Raw genomic sequence first — 25,093 nt, 5'->3', positions numbered from 1 at the left:
AGGCAGTCAGTGAAGAGTGTCCGGTGGATCCCAAGGCTGGGATCAAGAAGAGAAGAAACCTGCAAGCAGAAGGGACAGAGTCAAGGTCACTAGCCAGTGACCACGTGGAACCAGGAAGGAACCAGGCGATGTCGTGAAGATTGCAGGTGAAGGTGAAGCTTGTCGCTGCAGCCAGGAGGACCAGGAAGCGTCGAGGACGACCAGGACCAGGAGGCGAGCTGTCCCACGAAGGCTCTTGCTGTCGGCGGCGTCGAAGTTGGACTAGGACTCACCAAGCCTTGGCAAGCGGAACCCACGAAGAACGGAGGACTTGCTTCTGGTGCAGACCAGGAAGGTCTGGGGTGCTTCTTCTTTGCAGAGAAGCGGGAGCCAGTCTGGAGGAGCCAAACCAGCGCAGAAGATTTCAGGGTGCGTCGTCACAAAGGCCACTAGCCAGCGGGCAAGCAACCGGACAGACGCGGCAAGCAGGAAAATGCAGAAGGGCCCCACGCAGGACTCGTGGAGTGTGGGGGGCTGATCTTCGGTGCAGATGGTGCTTGGGGTTGGGGCTTCTCAATCCCCGGTGCACAACTTCGAGGGTACCTCAGAAGCTGCGCTTTAAGTTACTAGCCACTTTTCCCAGGTAGCCGGTCCCACGTCGCTCGTTGCCTCCACGGATCTCAGCTTTGCTGTCGATGTGGATCAGGGTCGGAGAAGTCTGGAAGTCAAGGCTCTGGTCGGGCTCTGCAGTCGGTTCCTCGTAGAACGTGGGCAAAGCAAAGGGTAGTCTCTTGATGGTGCCTGTTTGCACAGGGTAGCCACTCCTTGGCTACAAGGGAGATTCTTCAGTCTTCTTCTTTCGTCGAATGTCGAAGGTCCAGAGTTTCTGTTCAGTTTTGCAGGTTCAGGATAATCTAAAGTCTTGAGGCCCAACTCCCACTCTTATACTAATCTGGGGGGCTGGGATACCTGCTAGGTCACGCCTTATGGGTGGGACCTGGGAGGGGGTGGTTACACCCACTTCCCTTTGTCCAGTTTCGCGCCAGAGCTGGGGCTGGAGTGCCCCAGCGCCGGTTTGAACTGGACTATGCAAGGAACACCTTGTGTGCCCCAGGCATGTCTCATTCCTTTCAGCCCACCCTGCCCCAATACACTAAAGGCTGTCTGGGGAGGTGCTAGCACCTCCCCAAGCAGGAAACCTATTGTCCAGGCCTCCCTGGCTGGGATCACTCCCAGCTGCAGGAGGTCAGACTTGTGTCGTGGCAGCAGCATCCATTTTGTGATGCTGAGGCTTTGGTCAGAGGCTAACAGTTGAAGTATGATTTTAACATGTCTTTCCCTCTAGAAGGGGGGAATAATATTCTCATGTCCAGAAATGGCATGGGGGTATTATTCCACAGTGTTAGACACCTTACACGACATGTTTCGATAAAGCCAAACCATAGTTACCATAACCGTCTAAGATTATAAGGCACTTTAAGAGTATATGGTAGGCTATATCATAGAACAGCTATAAGGACTTAGTTCCGAAAGCTGCAGACAGGCTCAGCTCATGCTAGAGCACCATCTCACATGTTACCAAGCACTCTGCCTCCAGGATTGTTAAGGCCTGCCATAGGAGTGACTGATAGGTACACATGTGTCTATATGTAAGTTAGGTATAGGAATACTACACCTAAGCAAGGGGTGATTACACGACCTTGCCCCAGCTGAGTGATCAGCCAGTTGTGTCAAAATGGAAGGCCAGGCCAGGGGTGGCATAATACATGCTGCAGCCCCTGGTAGGCCTAGGGTACACCTTTGCCCTGGGTACCTAGGGTACACTGTACAGGGGCCAATAAGGTGATCCTATCCAAATGGGTTATGCACCTAAAGTACATAGTATTAATTTAGAGAGAGAACAGCAGGGCTGTGGGTATGATTAGCAGGCCCACAGCCACATCTAAGTCGAAAACCAGTAAAGCAAAAGCAAAAAGTGGGGGTGAACATAGAAAGCAGACCCTACTCTCCTACAGTGAGACAGAGGGAGCGAGAGGGAGAGAGAGAGGTAGGGAGACGGAGTGAGAGGGAGACAGAGAGGGAGGGAGACAGAGAGAAAGGGAGACAAACAGAGTGATGGAGGGAGAGAGAGATAGAGAGAGGGAGGGAGACGGAGACAGAGGGAGGGATAGGGAGGGAGGGAGACAGAGAGGGAGAGGGAGGGAGACGGAGAGAGAGAGGGAGGGGACAGAGCGAAAGGGAGACAAACAGTGAGTGAGACAGAGGGAGCGAGAGGGAGAGGGGGAGGGAGGGAGACGGAGTGAGAGGGAGACAGAGAGTGAGGGAGACAGAGAGGGAGGGGACAGAGCGAAAGGGAGACAAACAGTGAGTGAGACAGAGGGAGCAAGAGGTAGAGAGAGAGGGAGGGAGACAGAGAGTGAGAGTGAGACAGAGAGTGAGAGGGAGACAGAGAGTAAGGGAGACAGAGTGAGTGAGACAGAGAGGGATGGAGACAGAGAAAGGGAGACAAACAGAGTGATGGAGGGAGAGAGAGATAGAGAGAGGGAGGGAGACGGAGCGGGAGAGAGGGAGAGTAATAGGGAGAGAGAGAGGGAGGGAAATAGATAGATAGATAGATAGATAGATAGATAGATAGATAGATAGATAGATAGATAGATAGATAGATAGATGTGCATACCGGGTCTGGTGGCTCAGTGGATGAAGGCGTCCGCTGCAGGGGCCTGTGTTCAACCTCATGGTCATAGTTTTTTTTTGCTCTAGCCCCGCCCCCTCCCCCACTGGCCCCGCCCCCACCGGTGCGGCCCTCAGCCAGAAACCACACTGTAAATTTGGCCCCCAAGAGAAAGTTTGTGAGTACCCATGCCCTAGGATGATTTACTGGAGTCCTGGAGTGTCTTATGCCCCATTTTTTAAGAAATGCACTAAACTCGCTGGACGTGAATTGAGACCCATTGTCCGTGAGTATCTCAGCGGGACATCCTTCCCTTCGAAATATTTCCTCGCTAAATTCAATCACATTACTGGTCTTAACCTCTCTGACAAATGTAATCTCCGGCCATTTAGAAAAATAATCCATTAATACTATAGCAAACCTGTTGCCTATTCCTAAAATCTCAAATGGACCACATATGTCCATGGCTAATCTTTCCCAGGCATGTTTTGGCCACTTCGTATGATAAATAGGACTTTCTTGTACAGTGTGGGTTTTATCACTGCAAGAACAAGCAATACAATCTCTCACAAATCTTTCAATTTGCTTATCCATTCCTGGCCACCAAAAATCATTCCTTGCTTTTTTCTTCATTGCGGTCATTCCGCCATGCCCTTCGTGAAGCAAATCTATCAATCTTGGTCTTAGGGAGTTGGGAACTATTAATCTGTCACCTCTCCTCAAAATCCCATTCACTAATGACAATTCGTTCCAAATTTCCTTATATTGCAGCAAATGCTCCTGAAGTTTCCACCCTTCCTTTATGGGTAATCATTCAATTAAATTTTTTATGCATATGTCCTCTACCATGGCTTGTTTCCACTCTTCCTCACTGATAGCTTGACACACATCTGATAAATTTGCTACCACCCAATCGTCTGTGTTCAACTCAAAACTCATAACATCTGGCTTGTTTACTGAAAGACGGGACAAATAGTCGGCATTAATATTCCTCACACCAGGTACATATTTTAACAGGAAGTCAAACTCTTGTAGTCGGTAAATCCATTTAGCTATACGCAGAGAAGCTTTTCCAGCACCAGATGTTGAAAATATATCTATTAAAGGTTTATGGTCTGTATGCACATCGAACTTTGTTCCCCATACAAAATTTCTGAAGTGTTGCACGCCCCACCAACATCCTAACGCCTCTTTTTCAATTGTGGAATAAATACTCTCCGCTCCTTTAAGTGTGCGTGATGCAAACGCTATCACGCGTTCCTTGCCTTCATGTACTTGCATCAATATTGCTCCTATCCCATAACTACTTGCATCAGTCACAATCACACTCTTATCGTTGGGGTTAAATGGTTTCAAAGCCACTGCTTTTGTGACGGCTTTTTTTACCTCTTCAAAAGCTTGTTGACACTTGTCAGACCATTCAAAGATTGTTTTCTTTTTCATGAGCTCCTGTAAAGGAAAGACACAAGATGAGAAATTATAAATAAATCTAGAATAATATTCTGCCAATCCTAAAAATGACCTTAACTGATCTTTGTCACGAGGAATGGGGGCATTCTCTAAGTCTTCAACAAGTTTGAACTTAGGTTTGACTCCATCAGACGACAATGTGTGCCCTAAATAATCTACTTCAGTTTTACAAAATTTGCACTTTGATAAACTTATTGTTAACCCGGATTGTTCTAATTTGTTTAACACAATCTCTAAAAATTTGTCGTGTTCACCTTTATTCTTACCCCACACCAAAATGTCATCTTGGAAAATACGTACATTGGCTTCCTCACCCAGTATGTTTTGCATCACCCTTTGAAATACAGCAGATGCTGAGGATAACCCAAAAGGCATTCGAACAAATTGAAAAGCTCCTTCTGGTGTGATAAAAGATGTCAAGTGTTTAGAATCAGTTTGCAATAATATTTGGTGATACGCGCTTGATAGGTCTAAAGTGGAAAAAAAATTCCATTATCAATGCTTGATAACATTTCATTTATGTGAGGTAACTACACTGATTTAAATCCCTTAAGTCCACACACATGGGGATACTGCCGTTGGGTTTGCGTGCGATAACGATTGGACTTAACCAATCCGATGCCTCTATGGGCTCAATAATCCCTTCCTTGCACAACCTCTTCAACTCTTCTTTAAGAGGGTCTGTTAATGCTAACGGAACATTCCTTACTTTGTGTACTTTGGGTATGGTTCCTTCTTTAAGAATTATACGATGTCCGAACTTTTTCAAACACCCTAATTCTTTCCTAAATAGATTGGGAAATTTAGACTTCCATACCTCCATGTCTGATGCTTCAGTTAACAAAACTTGGGCAGGGTGATTAGGATTGAGAATTATATCTAATTTTTTCTGCTCCCTCCTTCCCAGCAAGGATTTTCCCTTTTCCACTACGTAAATTTTAGCTTCAGTTTCTCTGTTCTGAAATTTGATTATAGATGAAAAATATCCTAAAACTGGCAACCTTTGACCACAATATCCTACAGGATTAACATCTGTAGGTAGCAAGGTTTTTGACCCTAAATTTTCCCAATTTTGCTTATCTATAATTGTGAAAGGGGAACATGAGTCTGCCCAAATGGATATCGTTACATTATCAATCATAAGATTACATTTAGGTGGATTATAACTGTTACTGGTTGGTGCACCCACATCATTTACTTCATCAATAACATATATTTCGACATCACTTTCGTTGGAATCTACTGTGGATGTGTCAGTAATTGCGTTTACATTAGGTTTTGACTGCAAGGTATTGGATGACTTGCACACCCTGGAAAAATGTCCAATTCTTTTACATTTGTAGCATCTACTTTTTGCGGCAGGGCAATGACTGGCATCAGCCGAATGTCTATTACTCCCACATCTATAACATACTTTGTTTGTACGAAAAGGTAGTTTTTTCTTTTCAGTTTTACACTCAGCATTTTTATTGCCCTGTTTATATCCAGAATTTACTTCGCAAACCTTTGTCACATTTGCTTCGTTCAGTGAAACTTTAGGATTTGTGAGTTCTTTCACATACTGTGATGTATTTTCTATGCGTTTGGCGATTAGTATGGCTTTGTCTAAGGTTGGATCCGTTAAGTCTAATAGTTTTTCCTGTATTTTCTTGTTGCATGTGGCATTAATTAATTGGTCTCTAATATTTTTGTCACATAAATCTTTAAATTTACAAGTAATAGCTAATTTTCTTAACGCTGCCACATATTGCTCAATTTTTTCTCCTTGTGACAGTTTTCGCGAAAAAAAATTGTGTCTTTCAACTACAATGCTTAGCTTTTTCCCATAGTTTTCCTCCAACATATCCATGGCGATCTCATTCACATCTTCATCATCATCATCTTCGGAGTTATTACTATTATTTCTGTTTCCACCAATTGCTATTGGTTTCGGAAGTGTTTTCAACACATTCCTACCTTCAACACCTAAATGGTGTTTCAGAATTGCCAATTTCCTACTGGCAATTTAAACTTCAGCTCCAATTGCCTCAAGGTAAGTAAGGAAGGATTCTTTCCAATCCTCCCACGACATGAAAGGTGCACCCGGTTCTTGAAGGAAAGTGGGGGGCGGTACAATTGTCTGGTTCGACATATTGTAGATGTACGCAAAAATGTATGATGCTTTCTTGACAATATTGTTGTTGCTTAGCAATAAGTATTGCATTGACTATTGTAACTCTGCTACAATGTTCCCATAAAAAAAAGAAGAGGCTCACCTCGATATTATTCCCAGCTGATTCCTGCTCAATTAGCTTGTTACTCGCTGTACATTCGTTCTTATAACAGTGAAACAGGACCTGTTTGTTGTTCGTTTAGATGTTGAATAAAATGTAAAAAAAAAAATCAAGATGGCGGCACGTATAGCGTGACCTTACGCGAGGTCGCGCTTACTCGAGTGTTGTACGCATGCGTGCAGGGCTATGCGTCATAGAGTCTCACTCAGTCTCGGGAACAACATGGTCGCGTGTTCGCTTTGCCGGTACAACTTGAAAGATGCATTCAACGATGTGAGTACACTTTGTTCAAGTCCAGGCTTTAAATTAAAACAGATGTCGAGTTTGGTTATTTGGTTAATAACACGGCGCTCACCTCAATTGCACATGTCCCTAAGTTCGCTTTGGCGAGGTGGCGCTCCTCCCACATGAAACTCCAACCGCAACTTGCAATTTGATGTCCTCGTACTCCAGTTTTCTCCGCAATGCGTCTCTCTCTTAATATTAGCACTTCAATCGCATTCCACTTGGAAAAATAGCCAAGGAAAGGAAAAAAAAAATTGCGCTCCGCACAGACTCTCGCCCCAGTCCAGTAGGCAAAAACAAAATCCTAGAGTGATCGCACCAAAAACATCCGTGTTGGAAACGAAACATATGTTTCCTCTTATCTTTATTCCTGTCGTTGGGGGTCTTCTACGAGCTTAACCTGAGCTCATACTGTCAGATCTGTATTCTATGTCAGGACCGGAGGCTCCGATTATGCTTCTCATTTCTTTACTAGAAATTTGCTCAGCAGCCAATCATGTTACAATAAACTAAAAAACCACAATACCCATGAACCCACTGGGCATCACGTAACAACCATAGAGAATGCATGTATAAATAGTCAGCAAGAGAATATCACATCCTCTTTCTTTGCTGCTCCGCAGCCAGTTAAGTGCATTTTGCTTACTCTAACTTGTTTTTAATTATGGCAATGTTGTGGTTATTTCTGTTTGGCATGTATTGCTAGCGCTGTGCGCGTTTTCTGTTTGACTCCAATTTCGCGAGTATTGCTCAATTGTCTTGGCGGCGTATGCGCGTTGCGGGGAGCGTGTGTCTACCTCCCCGGTTCGGGCGCTAGGCGCCCGCGCCTCATTATTCACGTGGAGAGGGAGAAAACGGGGCTGAAAGGCTACGCGCGTGTCGCGTAGTGCTTTCTTTAATTAAATTCAGGCGGTCGTTACCGCGCATGCGCGGCGGCCATTTTTCTTGTTGACAAACATCGTTTCTCTTCAAGAATTCAGCGCGAGAGCAGCGCTTCTTTGCTCATATGCCCACAGCCTGTTTTTACTGCCCCTATTGACGTCCTGCTGTTTTCTGACACAGTTGGGGCTGGATAATTTTGCATAGGCTCTGCCTAGAGTGGCTATTTATTATTGTGCTTGGCAAGCCCTCCCTCCACATTCAATTATTTAAATAATTCCAGGCCATTAACCTGGTGTTTGGTCTTGCCTACGGGGTTCTGCCGCTCCCCCTTTATTGTGCTTTGGCATACGTGATTATTTGTTGATATCCTTCCTCTTGTGGGCTTTATTTACACCAGGCATTGCCATGGCTGAATATTTTGAGGAGGATGCTTACTATTACTATGATGATGAAGAAGCCTCTGGCTCTATGGAGCAGGATTTGGTGGAGGCTCTTGACATGGGTGTTCAAACGTCCGTGAATAAGGCGCTGGTTCGCGCTATTACACCATTGAAACGTCATTTGTCCCAATATGCGGTGCAACAGGGTTGGCTACCTACCTCTAAATCTTCTAAATCTTCAAAATCGTCAAAATCTTCACAGTCCTCCAGGTCTGCTAAATCCTCCAAACTATCCAATCCACATAAATCTGATTTTGTTAAACTGGCCAAGGCCCTTTCTTCTGAACATTCCTATGGTCAACCTCCCGTGGAGCCTTCGTCCCCTCCAGCTCGTCAGACAGACGATGATAGCACTTCTACTTCTTCCTCCTCGGATCATGGGGTCACTTCTCCTCCTCGTAAGAGGGCCCGGAAGGAACATTTTGTTGATGCGCCATCGCATCCCCAGGTTCTGACCTTTGATCCTTCCGACATCATACATCCTAATTCTTCCTCTTGGCTCCCGTCTCAGGAGGTGGCGGAGTACGTCCAGGCACACATTCGTCAACCTTTTGACAAGGATGTGCGTACCCGTCTCCGTTCTGAATGTCCACGGCCTGATTTAGCAGACAAATTAGCAGACACTCCGGAGGTTGATCCGACTATGGTGACATATCTTAAGAAATATGCCAAGGACCCAAAGAGAGGCATTGATAGAGCTTGGCGCACTTGTCAAGATAAGTTATTGGACTTATTGGGACCTCTCACCAAAATTTTGGATTTAGGTTATCAGGCCAAAGAGTCTTCCTCCGCCATTGATCCTGATGACCTCATAGGTTGGGCTCAAAGAGCTGTTTGTCAATTGGGAAATGCCAATTGTGCCATGTCTTCTGAACGCGGACGTTCTATTTTATTAAAATTGGACCCAAAATTGGCTGAGCCCTCCTCATCTGAATCCGGCCCTTTGGCGCAGGGTTTATTGTTTGGACATCCTTTTCTCAAGGAACTTACAAAATTTGTCGCCACTTTCAGTGGTCTGGACAAGGCTCAGGCTTCTATTAGACGGGCTTTTCGCCCGGTTTTTGGGAGGGCCGGACGACATAGGGGACGATCGTTCGGCCGCGGCTTTAACCAATCTAACCAGCGTGGTTTCCAGTCCCACCGTGGTGGAGGTCAGGACCCCAACTCCGCCTCCAACAAGCCTTCCTTCTACCCCTCCCGTAAAGGTCGATACCAGTTCCGCAAAGGACGTGCCGGCGGTCAACAAGGAGGACATCACGATTCCTCCGCTTCAGGTGAGTTTGATCTCTGTTACAGAGGTCATGTTGGGGGGCAGGATTCAGTTTTTCCTTCCAAATTGGCTCATGATCTCCAACGATGCATGGGTGTTAGAGACTGTCAAGGGTTTCAGAATAGAGTTTTTCAGTTGCCCAAGTCAACCTTTCCCTCCTTCTCCCTTGATGTTCTCTCTTCACGATCAGGCGATTATTTCCGCGGAAATAGACTCCCTCCTGAGGAAAGGGGCTATTGTCCGGTCTTTTCCTCATCCTCAGGGTTTTTCAAGCAACATCTTTCTAGTTCAGAAAAAAGGAGGCGGTTCCAGGTTAGTTCTCAACCTGAAAGACTTCAACGGCTGGATTGTCTATCGCCACTTCAAGATGGAGGGCATCCATCTTTTGAGGGATCTTCTTCAGGAAGGGGACTGGATGGTCCGCCTCGATCTGAAGGATGCGTATTTGTCGATTCCCATTTACGGTCCTCATCGCCGGTTTCTTCAATTCCAGTGGCAGGGTGTCTGGTACGAGTTCAAAGTTCTCCCGTTCGGCCTCTCGTCAGCACCCTGGTGCTTCACGAAGCTTCTGCGGCCTGTGGTAGAGTCCCTGCGAGCTCGGGGAGTTCGTCTGATAATTTATCTGGACGACATTCTTATCATGGCTCACTGTCCCCGTCTGTTAATGCTCCATTTGGAATGGTCAATAGATCTCTTACAGTCACTCGGATTTCTAGTGAATCCTCAGAAATCTGTTTTTCACCCCTCGCAGTCGATAGAATTTCTGGGTTTCCTGATCAATTCCCTCTCTTGCCAACTGCTATTGCCCCTTCAGAAGATCAGGTCAATCAAACGGGAGTTGAGATTGATTTTACACAAACAGCTTGTGTCGTTGAGGTCTATAGCTCGGATCGTCGGTCTGTTAGCTTCATCAATTCAGGCCATCTTCCCGGGTCCTCTCCATTATCGGGCGCTTCAGCGACTCAAAATCCATCATCTCCAGAAAGGCCTCAAGTATTCGGATCAGATTCCTCTGTCAGAGGAAGCGAGGTGGGAGATGTTGTGGTGGTTGGAACACATGGAGTCCTGGAATGGCCGAGCCCTGTTCGGAGTGTCCCCGGAGGTGGTGATAGAATCCGACGCCAGCCGGTGGGGTTGGGGAGCCCGTTGCGGTCCAATCTCCACGGGAGGCCGGTGGTCGTCGGAGGAATTATCTCTTCATATCAATTGCCTGGAACTTCTGGCGGGGTCCTTTGCGATCCGTTGTCTATCTCCTCGCATGACGAATTGTTGCATTCTCCTGCGCATGGACAATGTTTCAGCGGTCCGTTATGTCAACAAACTAGGGGGGACACGTTCCAAGATTCTAGCAGAGATAGCCAAAGATTTTTGGCACTTTTGTCTTCAGAGAAACATCACGGTGATTGCGGAATACCTTCCGGGTCACAGCAATCTGGTGGCAGACTGGAATTCTCGTCATCTTCGAGATTTCAGCGACTGGAGACTTCACCCTCGGGTGTTCAGATTCCTGTCTCGTGTGTGGGGCCCCTGCCAGATCGATCTTTTTGCCTCTCGCCTCAACACTCAACTTCCTCAGTTCTTCAGTTGGCGTCCGGATCCGGAGGCTCTTGCCACGGATGCATTTCTACAGACATGGCCGTCTCTCCTGTGTTACGCCTTTTCCCCGTTTGTCATGATCTCCAGGGTTCTGGCTCGCATGAAATTTTATCGGACGGAGTTGATTCTGATCACCCCTCTCTGGAGGGCTCAGGCTTGGTTCCCGGTTCTTCTGCAGATGTCTTGTGCAGTGCCATTTCTTCTTCCCCAATTGTGGAATCTGTTACTGGATCCCCTCGGCAATCCTCATCCTCTAATAGAGTCGGGTCAACTCTTTCTAGTGGCATGGCGGGTTTCGGGGATCGCTGGCAAGTCTCAGGCCTTTCGGGAGACGCTTCCAGATTTATCAACGACGCTTGGTCTCCCAACACACACAAACGTTATGCAGCCGCATGGAAACGTTGGTGTGATTGGTGCGCTCAACGGGAAGTGGATCCCTCTAATACAGATGTCACTTTGATTGTGAATTTCTTAGCTTCCCTTGCTTCCTCAGGCCTTGCATATCGGACTGTCAACAATTTCCGTTCGGCCATTTCGGCGGGGCATATTCCTATTAATAGTAAACCGGCAGGTGAACATCCTTTGATTTCCAAATTACTCAGAGGTATCAGATTGGTAAAACCTCCTTGTCCTAAGTATGTTGCATTGTGGGATGTGTCTATTGTCTTACGTTTCTTGGAGGCTTGGCCTGCCAACGATTCTTTATCCCGCAAACAATTATCAGCTAAGTTAACTATGCTTTTATGTCTAGTTTCTTGCAAACGTGTGTCGGATGTTCGCGCGCTCGATCTTGCAGGTCGTACTTTTTCTCCGGAAGGGGTTACTTTTTCCATTTCCAGACGTACTAAGTGTAATACTGCTTCAGTCACTTACCCACGTTTTCCCAATAATCCAAAACTCTGTGTAGTGCAATGCATTAAGGATTATGAGGTAAGTACTGCTCAATTTCGACAAGATATGCATGGTCAATTGTTGATTGCGTTGCAAAAACCCTTTCGCCCTGTGACCCCGGCTACTTTAGCCAGATGGGTCAGATGGTTAATGAGTGAAGCAGGTATTGATGTTACTATTTTTGGTGCACATTCAACTCGTGGAGCTATGGCTTCCAAGGCCTTTTCTATGGGTGTGACCTTAATGGATATTATGAAAGCAGCTGATTGGTCAACTGATTCTATGTTTAAAACTTTTTATTATAAGCCTATTCTGGATATTGCTTCTGTTGTGGTGGCTCAGCTTTGAACAAGCATAATCGGAGCCTCCGGTCCTGACATAGAATTCAAAATTTGCGAACATACGTGACAAGAATTTTCAATTCTATTAAGGACACGGAGGCGAGGATTATCCCACCCATTTTTTCTGTCATGTACTTTGCACATATACCTTTGCATATAAGACTTTTCAATTATATATTTTCTGATATATTGATCTGGTATATTTGGATAAATTCCTTGTTTTTCTCTTCCCTCCCTAAGTATCCTATGCTTTTTCTTGCATTTCGGAATGGTGTATTACGACTTTATATCTTTTTCAGGTTCTGATCCAAAGTGAGCTGCGCTCCTCTCCTTTTGTCTTGGATTATCTTTCGGTCGCTTGCTGGTTCCAGTTTTCGGATGTGGATTCAAGCATCAAATCAACTGTTCCATCCTGTTGGTCTTCACTTACAGTGTTCAAGCTCCAAGTTTTCCTTCAAGCCCTTTCCAGTTGTGGCACTTCTTCCTTCTTCTGACTGTTGCTATCTACCAAAGAAAGAGGATGTGATATTCTCTTGCTGACTATTTATACATGCATTCTCTATGGTTGTTACGTGATGCCCAGTGGGTTCATGGGTATTGTGGTTTTTTAGTTTATTGTAACATGATTGGCTGCTGAGCAAATTTCTAGTAAAGAAATGAGAAGCATAATCCTCGCCTCCGTGTCCTTAATAGAATTGAAAATTCTTGTCACGTATGTTCGCAAATTTTGAATTGTGCTCAATCTTCTGTGATGCCGAGAATTGCTATCTTCTGGATGCCAATCCCATCCTCAGTCGCCAATTTTAAAGAGGCGGTTCACAAAGGTATTCGATCAGGTTTATTGTAGATATAAGGAACAACCCCCAACAGCTGTCATCCAAGGCAGCTGATCTGTCTCCGTGATCCCAACAGACTGGTATCACGTAGCAGAACTCAGTTGCTAGGATGCAGCTGTTGGCATACAACAATAGTGACATCACTAAGAACATGTCATGAATACAACACTCAGATCCATACAAGCTGAGGACTGATCATATGCTATGGTGTGTAACCAAAACCCACACTTTATTGGCATCTATATTACTAAATATCGGAGTTGACAGGGTGGAAAAGGCTGAGGGTAGCAAAACGCTTAATTTCTGGTTTAAATTTGTCACGGCTGTAGCTAGGCAAATGAATAAAGCGTAGTTGTGTACTACGAACACCCAAAGATGTAACGATAATGTTTGTACTTGTTAATGTGATTCTCTTTTTATGTATAGACGTTGCAGATACTTGCATGCGCAAAGTGTAATTCTGTACTTCTTGACTGACCAGAATAAATAAATATTTTTTAAAAAGTTAAATGCATTAAGATATAGCCCAAAGGGATACATTTTCAATGTTAGCTTGTGCTCAGTGTAGTTCCAGCATAAACTCAACTCTTTTACCGTGACCGGCGTCCTCCATAGCCATAGAAACACAACATAATACTGAGACTGACGTCTTCCGCGACGAATGTCGTCACGTGCCACTGAAATAAAAGAAGGCAAATTGCTCCTTGAGATAAGCTAGCTCTTACACGCCAAAAAGCACCCATGTTGAACTTGAATGGTTTTTCCATGTACTACTAAAGAAGGAATAAAGTGATCGAAATACACCATCTCCTTATGGCCCTCTAACGTGTTGTTTTAAGAACATTTTACAAAAAACGACTAGCTATTCAAAATGTCGAGACAATTATAGTTATATTTGAAAATGTATTTTTAGATCCTGCATGATATGTGACGCAACTTACTTTTTCGCTTGACTCGTTTTTTTTATTCAGTAGCCTTGAAATATCAACAATTGCAAGTTTCTGTTTTACTAGCGGCCAACAAACTATTCCAAGATGGCCACGGGCTCACTCCAAGCGTGGCTCCGCTGTCTCCTTTCGATGTCTATGCCGTGCAGAGACAGTGCCGCTCAGCTGGAAGTTTCTAGTTAGTGCTCTGTGCATTTTGCTGTCAGTGCTGTAAGAGGCCCTGCAACCTGCCGTATCCTGATCTGTGTGGCACGTCACAGCAAACTTCACCTGACAAATGATGGGAGACGATCAGCACACTGGCGGGGCAGGAAATCAACCTCCCGAAGCCAGGGAGCAGGACAGCGAAGAATCCAAACAGGTATTTAAAACCGCGTGGGGTGCACAGGTAGGGTGTCCTGGAACAAAGTCAATGTATCACGAGTGCCCAGGAGGGACTATTCCATCGGATTGTGGTTGGTTAGGTAAGAGCTGCGTACTTAGTTGCTGTCACAAAAGCAACGATGCAATTTGTTGAATATTTGTGCACATGACAAACTGAAAGTAAATTGGCTGGTGGGTAGTGCAGTGTCTCAAATGTAGCTGTCACCTCATTGCATTGGACTAATACGCGTGTTACGACTTTCTGAAGACTTAACCCATCTTTAAAATGCAATCATTTTTCTCAACAACTTGTCAGTTTCTAAAAAGCACACACCGATTGTTAAGTAGCAAAAACGATTCACTTTAGATAAATTATTTCCACCAAACAACAACGTCGTTTTTGAGAAAAAACACGTTTTATCCTGAAAATTTCGCTCATTTTTTATTAATAAATACGTGTTTAATGCTCAATTATTGGCTTGTCCTTTTAGTTAGATACTGACAATCGGGCATGTAAGATTCTGCCTTACATGTCCACGTATGATTGTGAAGTATGCCCCACATATGTCATCAATTATTTATGTTATGCCGGGAATGATGTGGCTGGAAACATTGAAGTCGAGTCACCAAAAAGCCAGGGGTAGCAGAAGTGACATCGCACATCCATCCAATAAATCTTTTTTTGTACCTCTCGTGATTTATTAATACGTTTTCTCTTTGAGTTATACACTATGTGAACAATTATTGATATGTCATCAAGGTCGAGTGGAATACCTTCCTGAGAATCAAGGTAAAAGGTAATGTTCTGTCACTACCTGAGATGTAAGTACGATCAATGGATGTGCGATGCGCTTTTTGGTGACTCGACTTCAATGTTTCCAGCCACATCATTCCCGGCATAACTAAAACAGTAGTGGTCATGCCCATCAGTTTTAATCCATATGGACCATATATTGAATATGAATTTAGTTACTGGCTTGGTTTACTCATCATTATTAGCACGCTTTAATTTATGATCAGTTTAACAGAGCGAAGCATAGAGGCTTGGCTTTAAGTTGGCTGGGTAAGTCCAGGTCTCAGACCTGGTAGTAATTAAAAACAGATTATGAAACGTGTCCCCATCGGGCCTTGTATTCTTGTCCTTCATTATACTGGTAAAAACACTGTTCAGTTTCTGAATGACAAACGTTGTTGCTGTTAATAAATAATTCACATGCTTTACTTAATCTCACATCCCCTCAGAGTGTTAGCTGTTTCCAGGCTGTTGTGTTTCTGTATTTTTTTCGTATAATTTATTACTTTTGCTTTGTGCATACCCTGAACTGAGTCGCCTGCCAGTGTTTATGAGGGGCCATGGTTGAGAGCCCTGGAGTTAAGGCAGAAGGCAGTGCAACTTTATCACAGTGCCTGTCATTGGGTCAAAAAGGTGTTCAGAATACATGATCATCTATTCCTTGGCCTCTCTGCAGAGGGCACATATTACAGATGCAAATGTGTGTGAATGAGATATACAGTTGCCAAAATATTGACAAGACAAAAGTAAAAGAAAATGCAGTTCTTTCAGTCGAGTGGGTGTTTTGTGTGTTTATGGGTGGTGAAGTGAACTAGATGCAAGAAAGCGCATTCAGGAGAGAATGAAAAGTGGGTGCTTAAGAGGGAAGAGATGAGGTGTAAGATATGCAGATCGAGGAGATGTAGAAAGAAAAAGGGTGGACATGTCTAACACAGATATGGCATAACAGAAGTGATTGAGACACTCTGAAGACCACTACCGCTTCCAAGGCCTCAGAAAGGTTTATTTCACACACTCACTATTTCAGAATGGAAACGTTTTCAATATTAATTATTTACAACCAAATGATTGTTGTTACTTATCTTAAACAGTTGACCATTGGCAAAGCCAATAAATAGTCATGGTTGGTTTTAGGTACATGTCAGTGAATGTATTATCTATCTGGATGCAATTACAGAAAGCTTAGAGGGGAACAAAAATAGCAATCTGGTAACACACTATGGGAATCGCCGAAGTTTTGTTTGTGTTTAAATTGCGCCATAAAGTGCATAGGCCATGCCCCTTTTAGAGGACCTCTCCACTTTTTCATCCCACTTAAAGCCTTGGATAGAGGTGACAGTTTACTTCATACACATCATTAGGTGTGGGCTAGAGACAGCTTAAACTGTTTGACTGCCCCGTGTAATAAGAAAAATAAAACGTAAATAAAAAACACAAATATAAACATGCATAAAGGAGCTTTGGGTCAGCTCTTTTCATTTATTGGTCTCTTCAGCAGTCATTCACGTTTTGCTTCCGCCGCTGCAGCATAGAGCAGTGGGTTAAACTGTTCCAACCATTGGCTGCCTTGTGCTGTGATTCGTGGCATGTTGCATTATCACATATGTACATCTGCCTAAAAAGATGTGCTAGGGGTGGTGGGTTAGTATTTTACTTTTCCAGTGTTTTTTCCCCCTTGTTTTTATCCTTTTTTAAGTTTTAGTAATCCTTGTGTGTTTAAACTATGCCACCAGGTTATAGTAATTCAGAACCAATAGTACATTGTATTTTGCCAATAATAATTATTAACTAAAAACGGTTTCTGTATCTGTTCTAAGTACACATGCTTGCTAGGAAGGACCCGTATTGTTCTGTTTACATTGTAAGTAATTGCTATATTTTTTTAAACATTAACATTGTTATTTTAAGTATATGCCCTATCACCCCCATTTAGGTGGCTTGTTTTTTCGTTTTCTTTTTGTGTTATATCATTGCAATATTAACAAGCATTGGCATAGCCAATAGGTCGCGCTTTTGGGACCTTATAAGTGTTTAGCCATGCAACAGCTGATGTTGTTGCACCAAGGATATTGTGCTGCATAACTAAATACTTATAGGGTCCCAAAAGCGAGACCTATTGGCTATGTCAATGCTTGTTTAACATGAGGCTGGCAAGACAGCCAAAGCCATATCTAGGTCAGGTCTAAAAACGGAAGATTAATAAGTTATGCGAGATGCAAGTTTGACTTCAGCTTTTGAAATCTGGGGACACAAGGTGCATCACAGCTGTCAATTTCTTTCTAAGAGTCCTACCATGTCACAGGGAGATATAGACGGGCTTACTGGAAACATTCAAAGGAAAAACGTATTTTAAAGTTTGAGAACACTTCTGAGGCGCCGCAACAGGGCATTTTGCTTTAAACACACATTAAGCTTTTTTAATGGACTAAGTCCAAAAGCGCTTAAATGAAAAATGGCGTTAAGTTAAGAAAGTAGAATTTAGAGGGAGAAACTGGTTATAACAAATACATGATCTAAATACAGGACACATGTCTGCACAAAGACGCAGAGAGCTACTTTGCTTAATGAGGCGCGAGCGCGTGCTGGCCATGGCACTGACAGTGGGACACCATATCAAATAAGGTCGGATGATTTACATACAGTTAAGAACTCTATATGCTTCCTCTCCAGGGTGCTGATGGTAAGGTAAGGGTGGTGTTAAGAAAAGTGCTGTGCATGCGCCTGTCCAGGGGGCTGAAGTGCACACTAGTACCGAAATGCGCTTGCACGCTGACTAAGGTTACGTGAGAGAAAGTAAGGAAAATGAAGGACAAAGTAGGTGTGGCAAATTAAAGAACAAACAATGGGGTGCAGCAGGAGCCAGATAAAAACAGAATATTCGAGAAAAAAAGGGAGTAAGAAGAGAGTAGAAAAAATATGGAGAGGGAGATAGAAAAAATGAAGAAGAAAGAAAGATTAAAAAGAGGTGGTTGCATGTAAAATATGCATAACACGGTGAAAAAGAGATAAATTGCAAAAGGTGGAAGGAGGAAAAGAAAGATGCATGTGAAAGGTAAAGAAATGGGTAAAAGAATGGGAAAGGAGACCTTGCCTGTCTCAGAGAGAAACCCAGAGTATAAGAGAGGTGAAGATGGAAGGAGATAATGAAATAGAAAAAAAAAGAATTGTGATGACAGAGTGGCAGTGAAATAGAGAGAAAAGAGGAAGGAAGAAAACGATAGCGTGCGAACAAATTGGGCGAGGAGGAAAAAAGTGGTCAGAGGCGAGAAGAGACATCACGAGGCGGAGACTGAGGGAGAGTGAGACGGGGAAATACAAAGAGAGTGAGAGGGGCTAAAAGAGGGAGATTTTGAGAAAACATGACAGGGATATGGTTGGAGGAAAGAGAGAGGGAACGGCAAAGAGGGATGGGGGACATAGAGAAGGTTGGGGGTGAGGGAGAGAAACATGGGCACAAGGAGAGGATGAGAAAGAGAGAACATTCGAGAGAGACCATACCTCTTGAGGCCTCTGTAAATTGCCTCAGATGGACAGCATAATGCCCCTCCGAGGATTAAGGCTGTCTGGCACAGACTGTCACAGAATGAGAAGAGAGAGTTTGTTATTTAAATTTATCAGCGCCCTCAAACAAAAGGTGGCCACAATATGGTGGGTTCCACGGAAGTGCACGTCAGGGCCGGGCCGTGATTTAAGTCGCAGACTCTGAAAAGCATGCTCAGACATTTATATTTCTTGAAGTGTCACCAGAGCTTTTGATTTAAAAAATGTTTTTTATGTACAGCTGCAGAGTCGTAAAACGAAGGGTCTGGGGGACCAGAAATCAATTACCAGTCTGACAAACACTCCCCTGCGATCACAGAAACCCCCACGGCCTGACCCGACAATTTGAACCACTGTGAGGACCTGGGCAGGCGGAATGACAGAAAATGGCAGTGCAAGGAGGCGGGTGGGGTGCATTTTACATTTCTCACTAGCCAGGAACATTTGTGTCGTCTCTTGCTGCCATTAAACGAATCATGGCAACTGCCCTCTTCTGGGACTATCTCAAGCCAGAGTTAGAGGGGGACATTTCCATATTCCTCACTGGTGCACAGACCAGTTACAACTGTTTTTATAGGGATCTAATTCGATTTGAGATGCGACTGACTCGAAATAAGGCAATTGCTTGAAGAGGAAGAACAACAACAAAAAACAAGCAATCTCCAGGCAGCCACGGCACCCGCGCTTTACTTTTAACATTAAAAGTAAAGCGCGGGTGCAACGATTATACCAAAAGTAAAGAAATAGATGTTTTTTCTATTAGTTTACTTTTGGCATAATCGCGGCACCCGCGCTTTACTTTTAATGTTAAAAGTAAAGCGCGGGTGCAGCGATTATAACGTCATCACGATTGCTGTGAAAGCGAAAATGATCGCGATGACGCTCTTCTGAGTGCTGCTGGCTGGCCTAGCGCATGGCGGCTTGGCGCGCGTGCACGCTCACAAGCACGCAAGCGCTAGGCCAGCAAGCAGCACTTAAAAAAGCGCATATACAAAATGTCTCTCCGAGCCAGCGCTAAGCGCTGCGCTCAGCGAGACCTAAAAAGGAACATCTCACCACATTGCCAAGGCCAGACCTTTTGGCTTTGCCAGTACTTGTTTTTCATGTATTCACAATGATGAAGCATGACAAAGTTTAAACATTTTCAGTTGATTAATTCGAAAGAATACTTCACTGTATACATTCTACTAATCAGAAAGTGAACTGTCCCAGTGGGAGCTGTAGGAAGTAAACCGTGCTAATCCGGACATTTTTAACCATATTTTCTCTCTTGTTTTTCTTCTGAGGGGTCACAAGGGGAAAGCCAGTGGTTTGCATCTGTGACCCCTGGCAACTCCCTAAATTATGTTCATGGCCTGGAAATGGCTCTGTAATGCCAGCAATGCTTACAATATCCTAATTATGGCTAGCATTATGCCAGAGGTGGCACCACCATGACCTGGGTCCACCCCCACACTAGCCAGTAGTTAGTCCCGTTATTCTACAGGTGCCCATAAAATACCAAAAGTGGCCATCCTAATGCCGAGGCTAGCAGTATTTCTGGAATGGTTAACATTATGGGCAACGTCATGCTAAAGATGCGCACAGTCATTGGTGGTCTGCCCTTTAGAACCTGACCTGGAATTCTGTCCCTGAAGGTTGCTACTGCTGTAGAATGCCTAACCCTATTAGATTGATGTAACAAGTTTGCCATCTGTACCACACCAGTATCATTTGTGCATGAGCCTGTAAGATCAATTTACCTTTGCGTTTTACAGCTTGGTATTGTGAGCAGTCTGTTACTTAATTTTTCTAATCTTTCACTATATACATTCTTGTAAGGAGCAAGATGCAATATTAAATCAATGGATGTGGATTATAAAAGTGAAAAGTAATTTTATTTATTTGATGTTTTCCATAGCGTGGATTTATGTTTGTCAGAGCCCCTTAAATTACAATGTATACACAAAATAGTGAATGTATGACGAGAGAGCACTCTGTACTAAGATTTAATACATACATAACAGTAGAATAATATAGCACTTGCGTTAGTCAGTGAGCATTTTCTCTAAAGTGATGTTCGTCATATCCTATCGAAGAAGAGTGAGTATAAGTTTATCCTATTGGTATTTTCATAAGAATAGACAGCAGTTAGATGATTTTGCTTTGAAGTACGACAGATTATTCGGCAACCTCAGTACTTCCTACGAAGTGCATCATTTTATAATTACAAAGAAATGCTATGAAGTTGAAATATTCCATTTTGCAGTCTTTTTCCTCTAGCATTCGCCGTAAAGTTTTTAATAATCTTGCAAGGCCCTATCTTAATTATTTGGATTGTATTTATTGTATGGTAAAGCAGGCACATTTAAGTGGTTCCTTTAAACTGCGTTGACCTACGGCTCATTTGAGAATTGATGAAATACCTCATTGCTTGTATTTGCACGTACCATATCTCTTATTATGCTTGTTACATAAGTGATATAATGAGATGAAGCAGTTGTGTCATGTTGGGTGAAAAATAAGGCACATGCATTTTGACCGATGCTAGAGTTTATCAAATTACATTTCTGAAATACTTATGGTTTTGGGGAACATTTTTGTGTGAAATTGTATTGAAAAATACATCGTTTTGCAGTCATATTTTCAAAGCTTTCTTGGAGCGAGTAAATAACCAAACACCTCATGGAAGGGGCGGGCCTTCCTTCCATACAAGGAAGTACTGGAATAGTTCATGAGTGCTTCTTCAGAATAAGTGGTGTTTCATGCACTTTCTGTGACAATTTTGCTGTAAAATGCACCATTTCTCCGAGGTCATACACTTCTCTTATGAAAGAAGCTGATCTTATGTTCTTTAATTCCTCAGTGCAGTATAGGATAAGTATTTGCACCCAATGTTATGTTAAGGTATTGTAAAGCGCATGGCTGCCCCAGCAACGGGGCGTCCCAGCGCTAGTCTCAGAGAGGAGGCCCAATTTATTTGAAATTTCACCAGTTGCCCCAGGGATTTTCCCCAGGGCCCATATTGTGAGCTCTTATGTTTTGTGAATCCCTGTTGACGTAACATATGCTGATGATTCAGTACTTGCATCACAAATGTCTGCAGATGTTAGGATAAATACTGTACCTAGTAATTTGAAAAAGACCAGAGTTTCGGTCTTTGGTAAAAGCAGAATTTAGTAACTGCCACAGAAAGCGGAACAAACCAGACTGTTTAATATATAAATGTCTTGTGATGACATTTGTGCTAGCTGTTGGCATGCTTCTGGCGTTAGACAATTGTGGTTCGGAGCAATAACGATATACCTCTACAATGTTAAAGACTAGAGTTGAGATTACTTTTTCTGGGGCTCCCTGCTAGTTTGGAAAAGTGGCTGGTAAAGGTTAACATGTTACAATGCAGACTCTTCATTAGTGTATCCTGTCCTATTGGAAACATATGGTCTGGCAGCAGCAATTTTAATGGATTTTTAATAATGATCGAGGTTAATAAGAGGCTGAGGGATGACATTAAGTTATTATTAAAATCGATCAGTAGGCAAAATCGTAAGAATTGCAATGTCAAAAAATGTTTCATCTCATACTCAGAGTACTAATACTGTTTACAACTCTGATGGTAGATTTAACAACACAGTTTGCCATCTGATATTTGTTCACTCTTTCGTCTTCACCTAAATCTTATCCAATCCAGACTTGTTTTTTTAATCACAGTTTCCCACTAATCTAAGCATGCTGAGCTGCTCTGCGACTCTTCCTAATTGTAAGAGGGGGGCGGATGTACTAAGCATTTTAATGGTCGGAAATGCTCCCGTTGGGCGTTTGAGACCTTTAAGATGCTCCTTGCCTCTGCATTAATTCCATTTTCGGCTACCACAGTCCCTGCTCTGCCATTGTCAGCTCTGGAGTCCAATGCAGCTCCGTTTACTTGCCCTCAGTGGAAATATCACTGACTTACTGTAAACAACATCCACTCGCATTCTATTGTTCCTGTGCATTAGTGGGAATGGTTCTATTGGAATGGTGCATAATTAAGCAAAATGTGGGGTAAAGGTGTAATTTTTTGAATTTTTACTAACAAGCATAATGCAAAATCCTCAAAATTATGCATATTACGCTTGCATAATTGAAATCTCGCCCAGGCCTAGTTAATAGTTAGTCCTGAGCTCCTGCTAGAAATGTAGTCGACCCCGCCTAGGCTTGATCTGCGGATATACTAAGAGATTGTCTGAATACAACAAGACCTTATTTGATAATGTAAGCTAAACATTTGTACTAAAGTGTCTCTGCAAATCCATCTGCCTCTGGTTCAATCATGATGGCAAAGAGTAGGGGGAAGAGGGCAACCCTGACAGGTGCCCCTGAAGATAGAAAATGTGAGTGATGTCTTCTCCCTACTCTCACGCTAGCCTCCAGATTCATGTAAAGTAGTAGGCAAGTCTGTTCAATAAATTTGGGGCCAGAATGTATTTTCTTCAACATTTATATTCCCAATTTTGAACGCGTCTACTGATATGTTTGGTGGCGCAGCTGGGTTTGATCCTGCAGTGATCTAGGTGTATCACTGAGCCTATTACCTTGGTTAGGTGTGTAGTAAATGCTTTGGTTATCATCTTGGCCTCAAAATTAATCAGGAAGATTGGGTGAAGAGAGTGATATAGATCTAGGGGGTTGTCTTATTTAGGCACAATTACCACTTCAGCCATTTGCATATCTTGGGGTTGAGTTTCACTTGCTTCATCCAGCATCGCCTTACTTGGAGGTATATTGACACATGACAGCAGTTTAAATGATGCCACCGGAAAACCATTGGAACGGGTGTTCTCACCCCCTGAAGTTTTTGTATGGCTCCTGACAGTTCCTTTTCCCCAAACTCTTTCTCAGGAAAATCCTGTTCTGTTGTAGGAATATTTTGCTTGGTGTGACCTGCCAAGTACTTCTTCAAGGCTGAAGGCGCAGCAGAAGTCTCATCAGTACAACCTCTGATAAAATGTTGCAAAGGTTTGCACTATTGATCGGCATCCTGACCAGATGACCCTTCGTGTTTCATATTTGACCAGTATGCCCACGTTTGCCCTGTTGCTGACATAATCTGTGTAGCAGTCTGCTTGATTTATTCTACATTGATAAATATGGCTCTGTGTGGGTAACCATGCCATTTGGCCACAACCAAACCCACATGGGACAGTTGTTACTTGTGATAGTTCAAGTTTCTAAGTGTCATGGAATTGGAGTTGGGTACATACAAAGCTTTTAAATCAAGTTGACCAATACCACCTCTAAACAGGTTGAAAAGGAGGGCGGGCTATTAATTCTCACAGGTATTCACAGCGGCGCTAAACCAAATAATGTGAAAGGGCTTGTCTGGAAAAGAAATGCGGTGTCAGAGGTGGGGGGGGGGGGGAAAAAAACCTTAAACCTCCAAAATAAGGACCAGGTAGTCCGAATCGATAAATGTCAACAAATCCTATGCACACCCAATAGAGTATAAATAGAATTACAACACTGTTCCTAAAAAACACAAATGAAGATGACGTGGTCTTTAACCGGTGTGGTTCATTGTTAATGCAGTGTTCCTGCGCAAAACCAGCCAACACGTGTTTTTGATCAGTAGGTAGTGAGACCCTTGACTTCTTCAGGGCTGCTGCGAGTATAATAGGTACTTAGACCTCTAGACCGGTGATATTTCCGACCCGGTTGGTCATGCAACAATCGTTAAATTTGGTGTCTAAGAGTCTGGTCCGAGCCTCTAAATTCGTATTCGCCAGGTGCGGCGCTTCCAAAAACAAGTTCCGACTAGGTTTAATGCACGGCAAAATAAGACGTATGATTGCGCAATTTCAGGACCGTTTCGAGTGCGCCCAGCGTTCGGCGTATTCTCGGGATCTCTGTCAAATGGATGACTACGTCATCTTCATTTGTGTTCTTTAGGAACAGTGTTCTAATATTATTTGTACTCTATTGCATGTGCATAGGATTTGTTGAAACCTCTAAACAGGTTATTTCCTCTATCTGACATCTATCCTGTACTGCTATGTGATTAATAATTCTCGTTCGAATAAAAGACTTAAATACCTCATATACTGCCACACAGGACTACGTTAGGCTGCCGTTCAGGGCAAAATATTAGCCAGCTTCTGGTGACAACATAGAATTTAAATCATGCCTCCATTAAAAGCCAGGCACTTAGCCTCCAACCATCCCTATTTGTCACCCCTCCACCCCAACTGAGAACCATCTCCCCTGGGTAATGGTCAGAGAGACCTCGTTTCAGGAATTGAGTGGGAGATATCATAATGAGGTCAGCATCTGGTACAAGAGAGTGATCCAGTCTGGAAAATAACCAATGTGATCGCGAGTAAAATGTGCAGTTCCTTGTCTAGAGTGAAAGTGCCACCACACATGACCAGCCTCATTGCTCACGCCTAAGCTCATTCTATCCATCTTGGAATTTGGAACTTTGTTCAAATCACCTCCAATAACAAAATCACCCGTGGGAACTCTGGAACATTTTTGACTTCTGATCGAAAAGTGGTCAGA

At 43.5% G+C, this 25,093-nt stretch overlaps 2 protein-coding genes across 6 annotated transcripts in view; one reads left to right on the top strand and one right to left on the bottom strand.

The window, feature by feature from the left end:
* LOC146867551 (MLV-related proviral Env polyprotein-like) overlaps positions 1 to 25,093 on the bottom strand; it is a 169,926-nt gene that overhangs the window by 58,637 nt on the left and 86,196 nt on the right. For all 4 annotated transcript variants that reach the window (XR_014961786.1, XR_014961784.1, XR_014961785.1 and 1 more), the window contains exon 2: positions 4,037 to 4,099. Coding sequence is in view for 1 of the 4 variants with exons in the window: in XM_085606269.1 (XP_085462395.1) it covers positions 4,037 to 4,099 (63 nt within the window). In the remaining 3 variants the exon portion in view is untranslated. The remainder of the gene's footprint in view (positions 1 to 4,036; positions 4,100 to 25,093) is intronic.
* Positions 14,016 to 25,093, top strand: part of EDRF1 (erythroid differentiation regulatory factor 1) — a 412,080-nt gene continuing 401,002 nt past the window's right edge. For both annotated transcript variants that reach the window (XM_085606261.1, XM_085606259.1), the window contains exon 1: positions 14,016 to 14,242. In XM_085606261.1, coding sequence (XP_085462387.1) covers positions 14,159 to 14,242 — 84 coding nt within the window. In that variant the 5' untranslated portion in view covers positions 14,016 to 14,158. The remainder of the gene's footprint in view (positions 14,243 to 25,093) is intronic.

Source organism: Triturus cristatus, chromosome 1_2 (assembly GCF_964204655.1).
Source record: "Triturus cristatus chromosome 1_2, aTriCri1.1, whole genome shotgun sequence".
Lineage (NCBI taxonomy): Eukaryota > Metazoa > Chordata > Amphibia > Caudata > Salamandridae > Triturus > Triturus cristatus.
The sequence above is the reverse complement of the archived record's forward strand: the minus strand, read 5'-3'. Positions and strand labels throughout refer to the sequence as shown.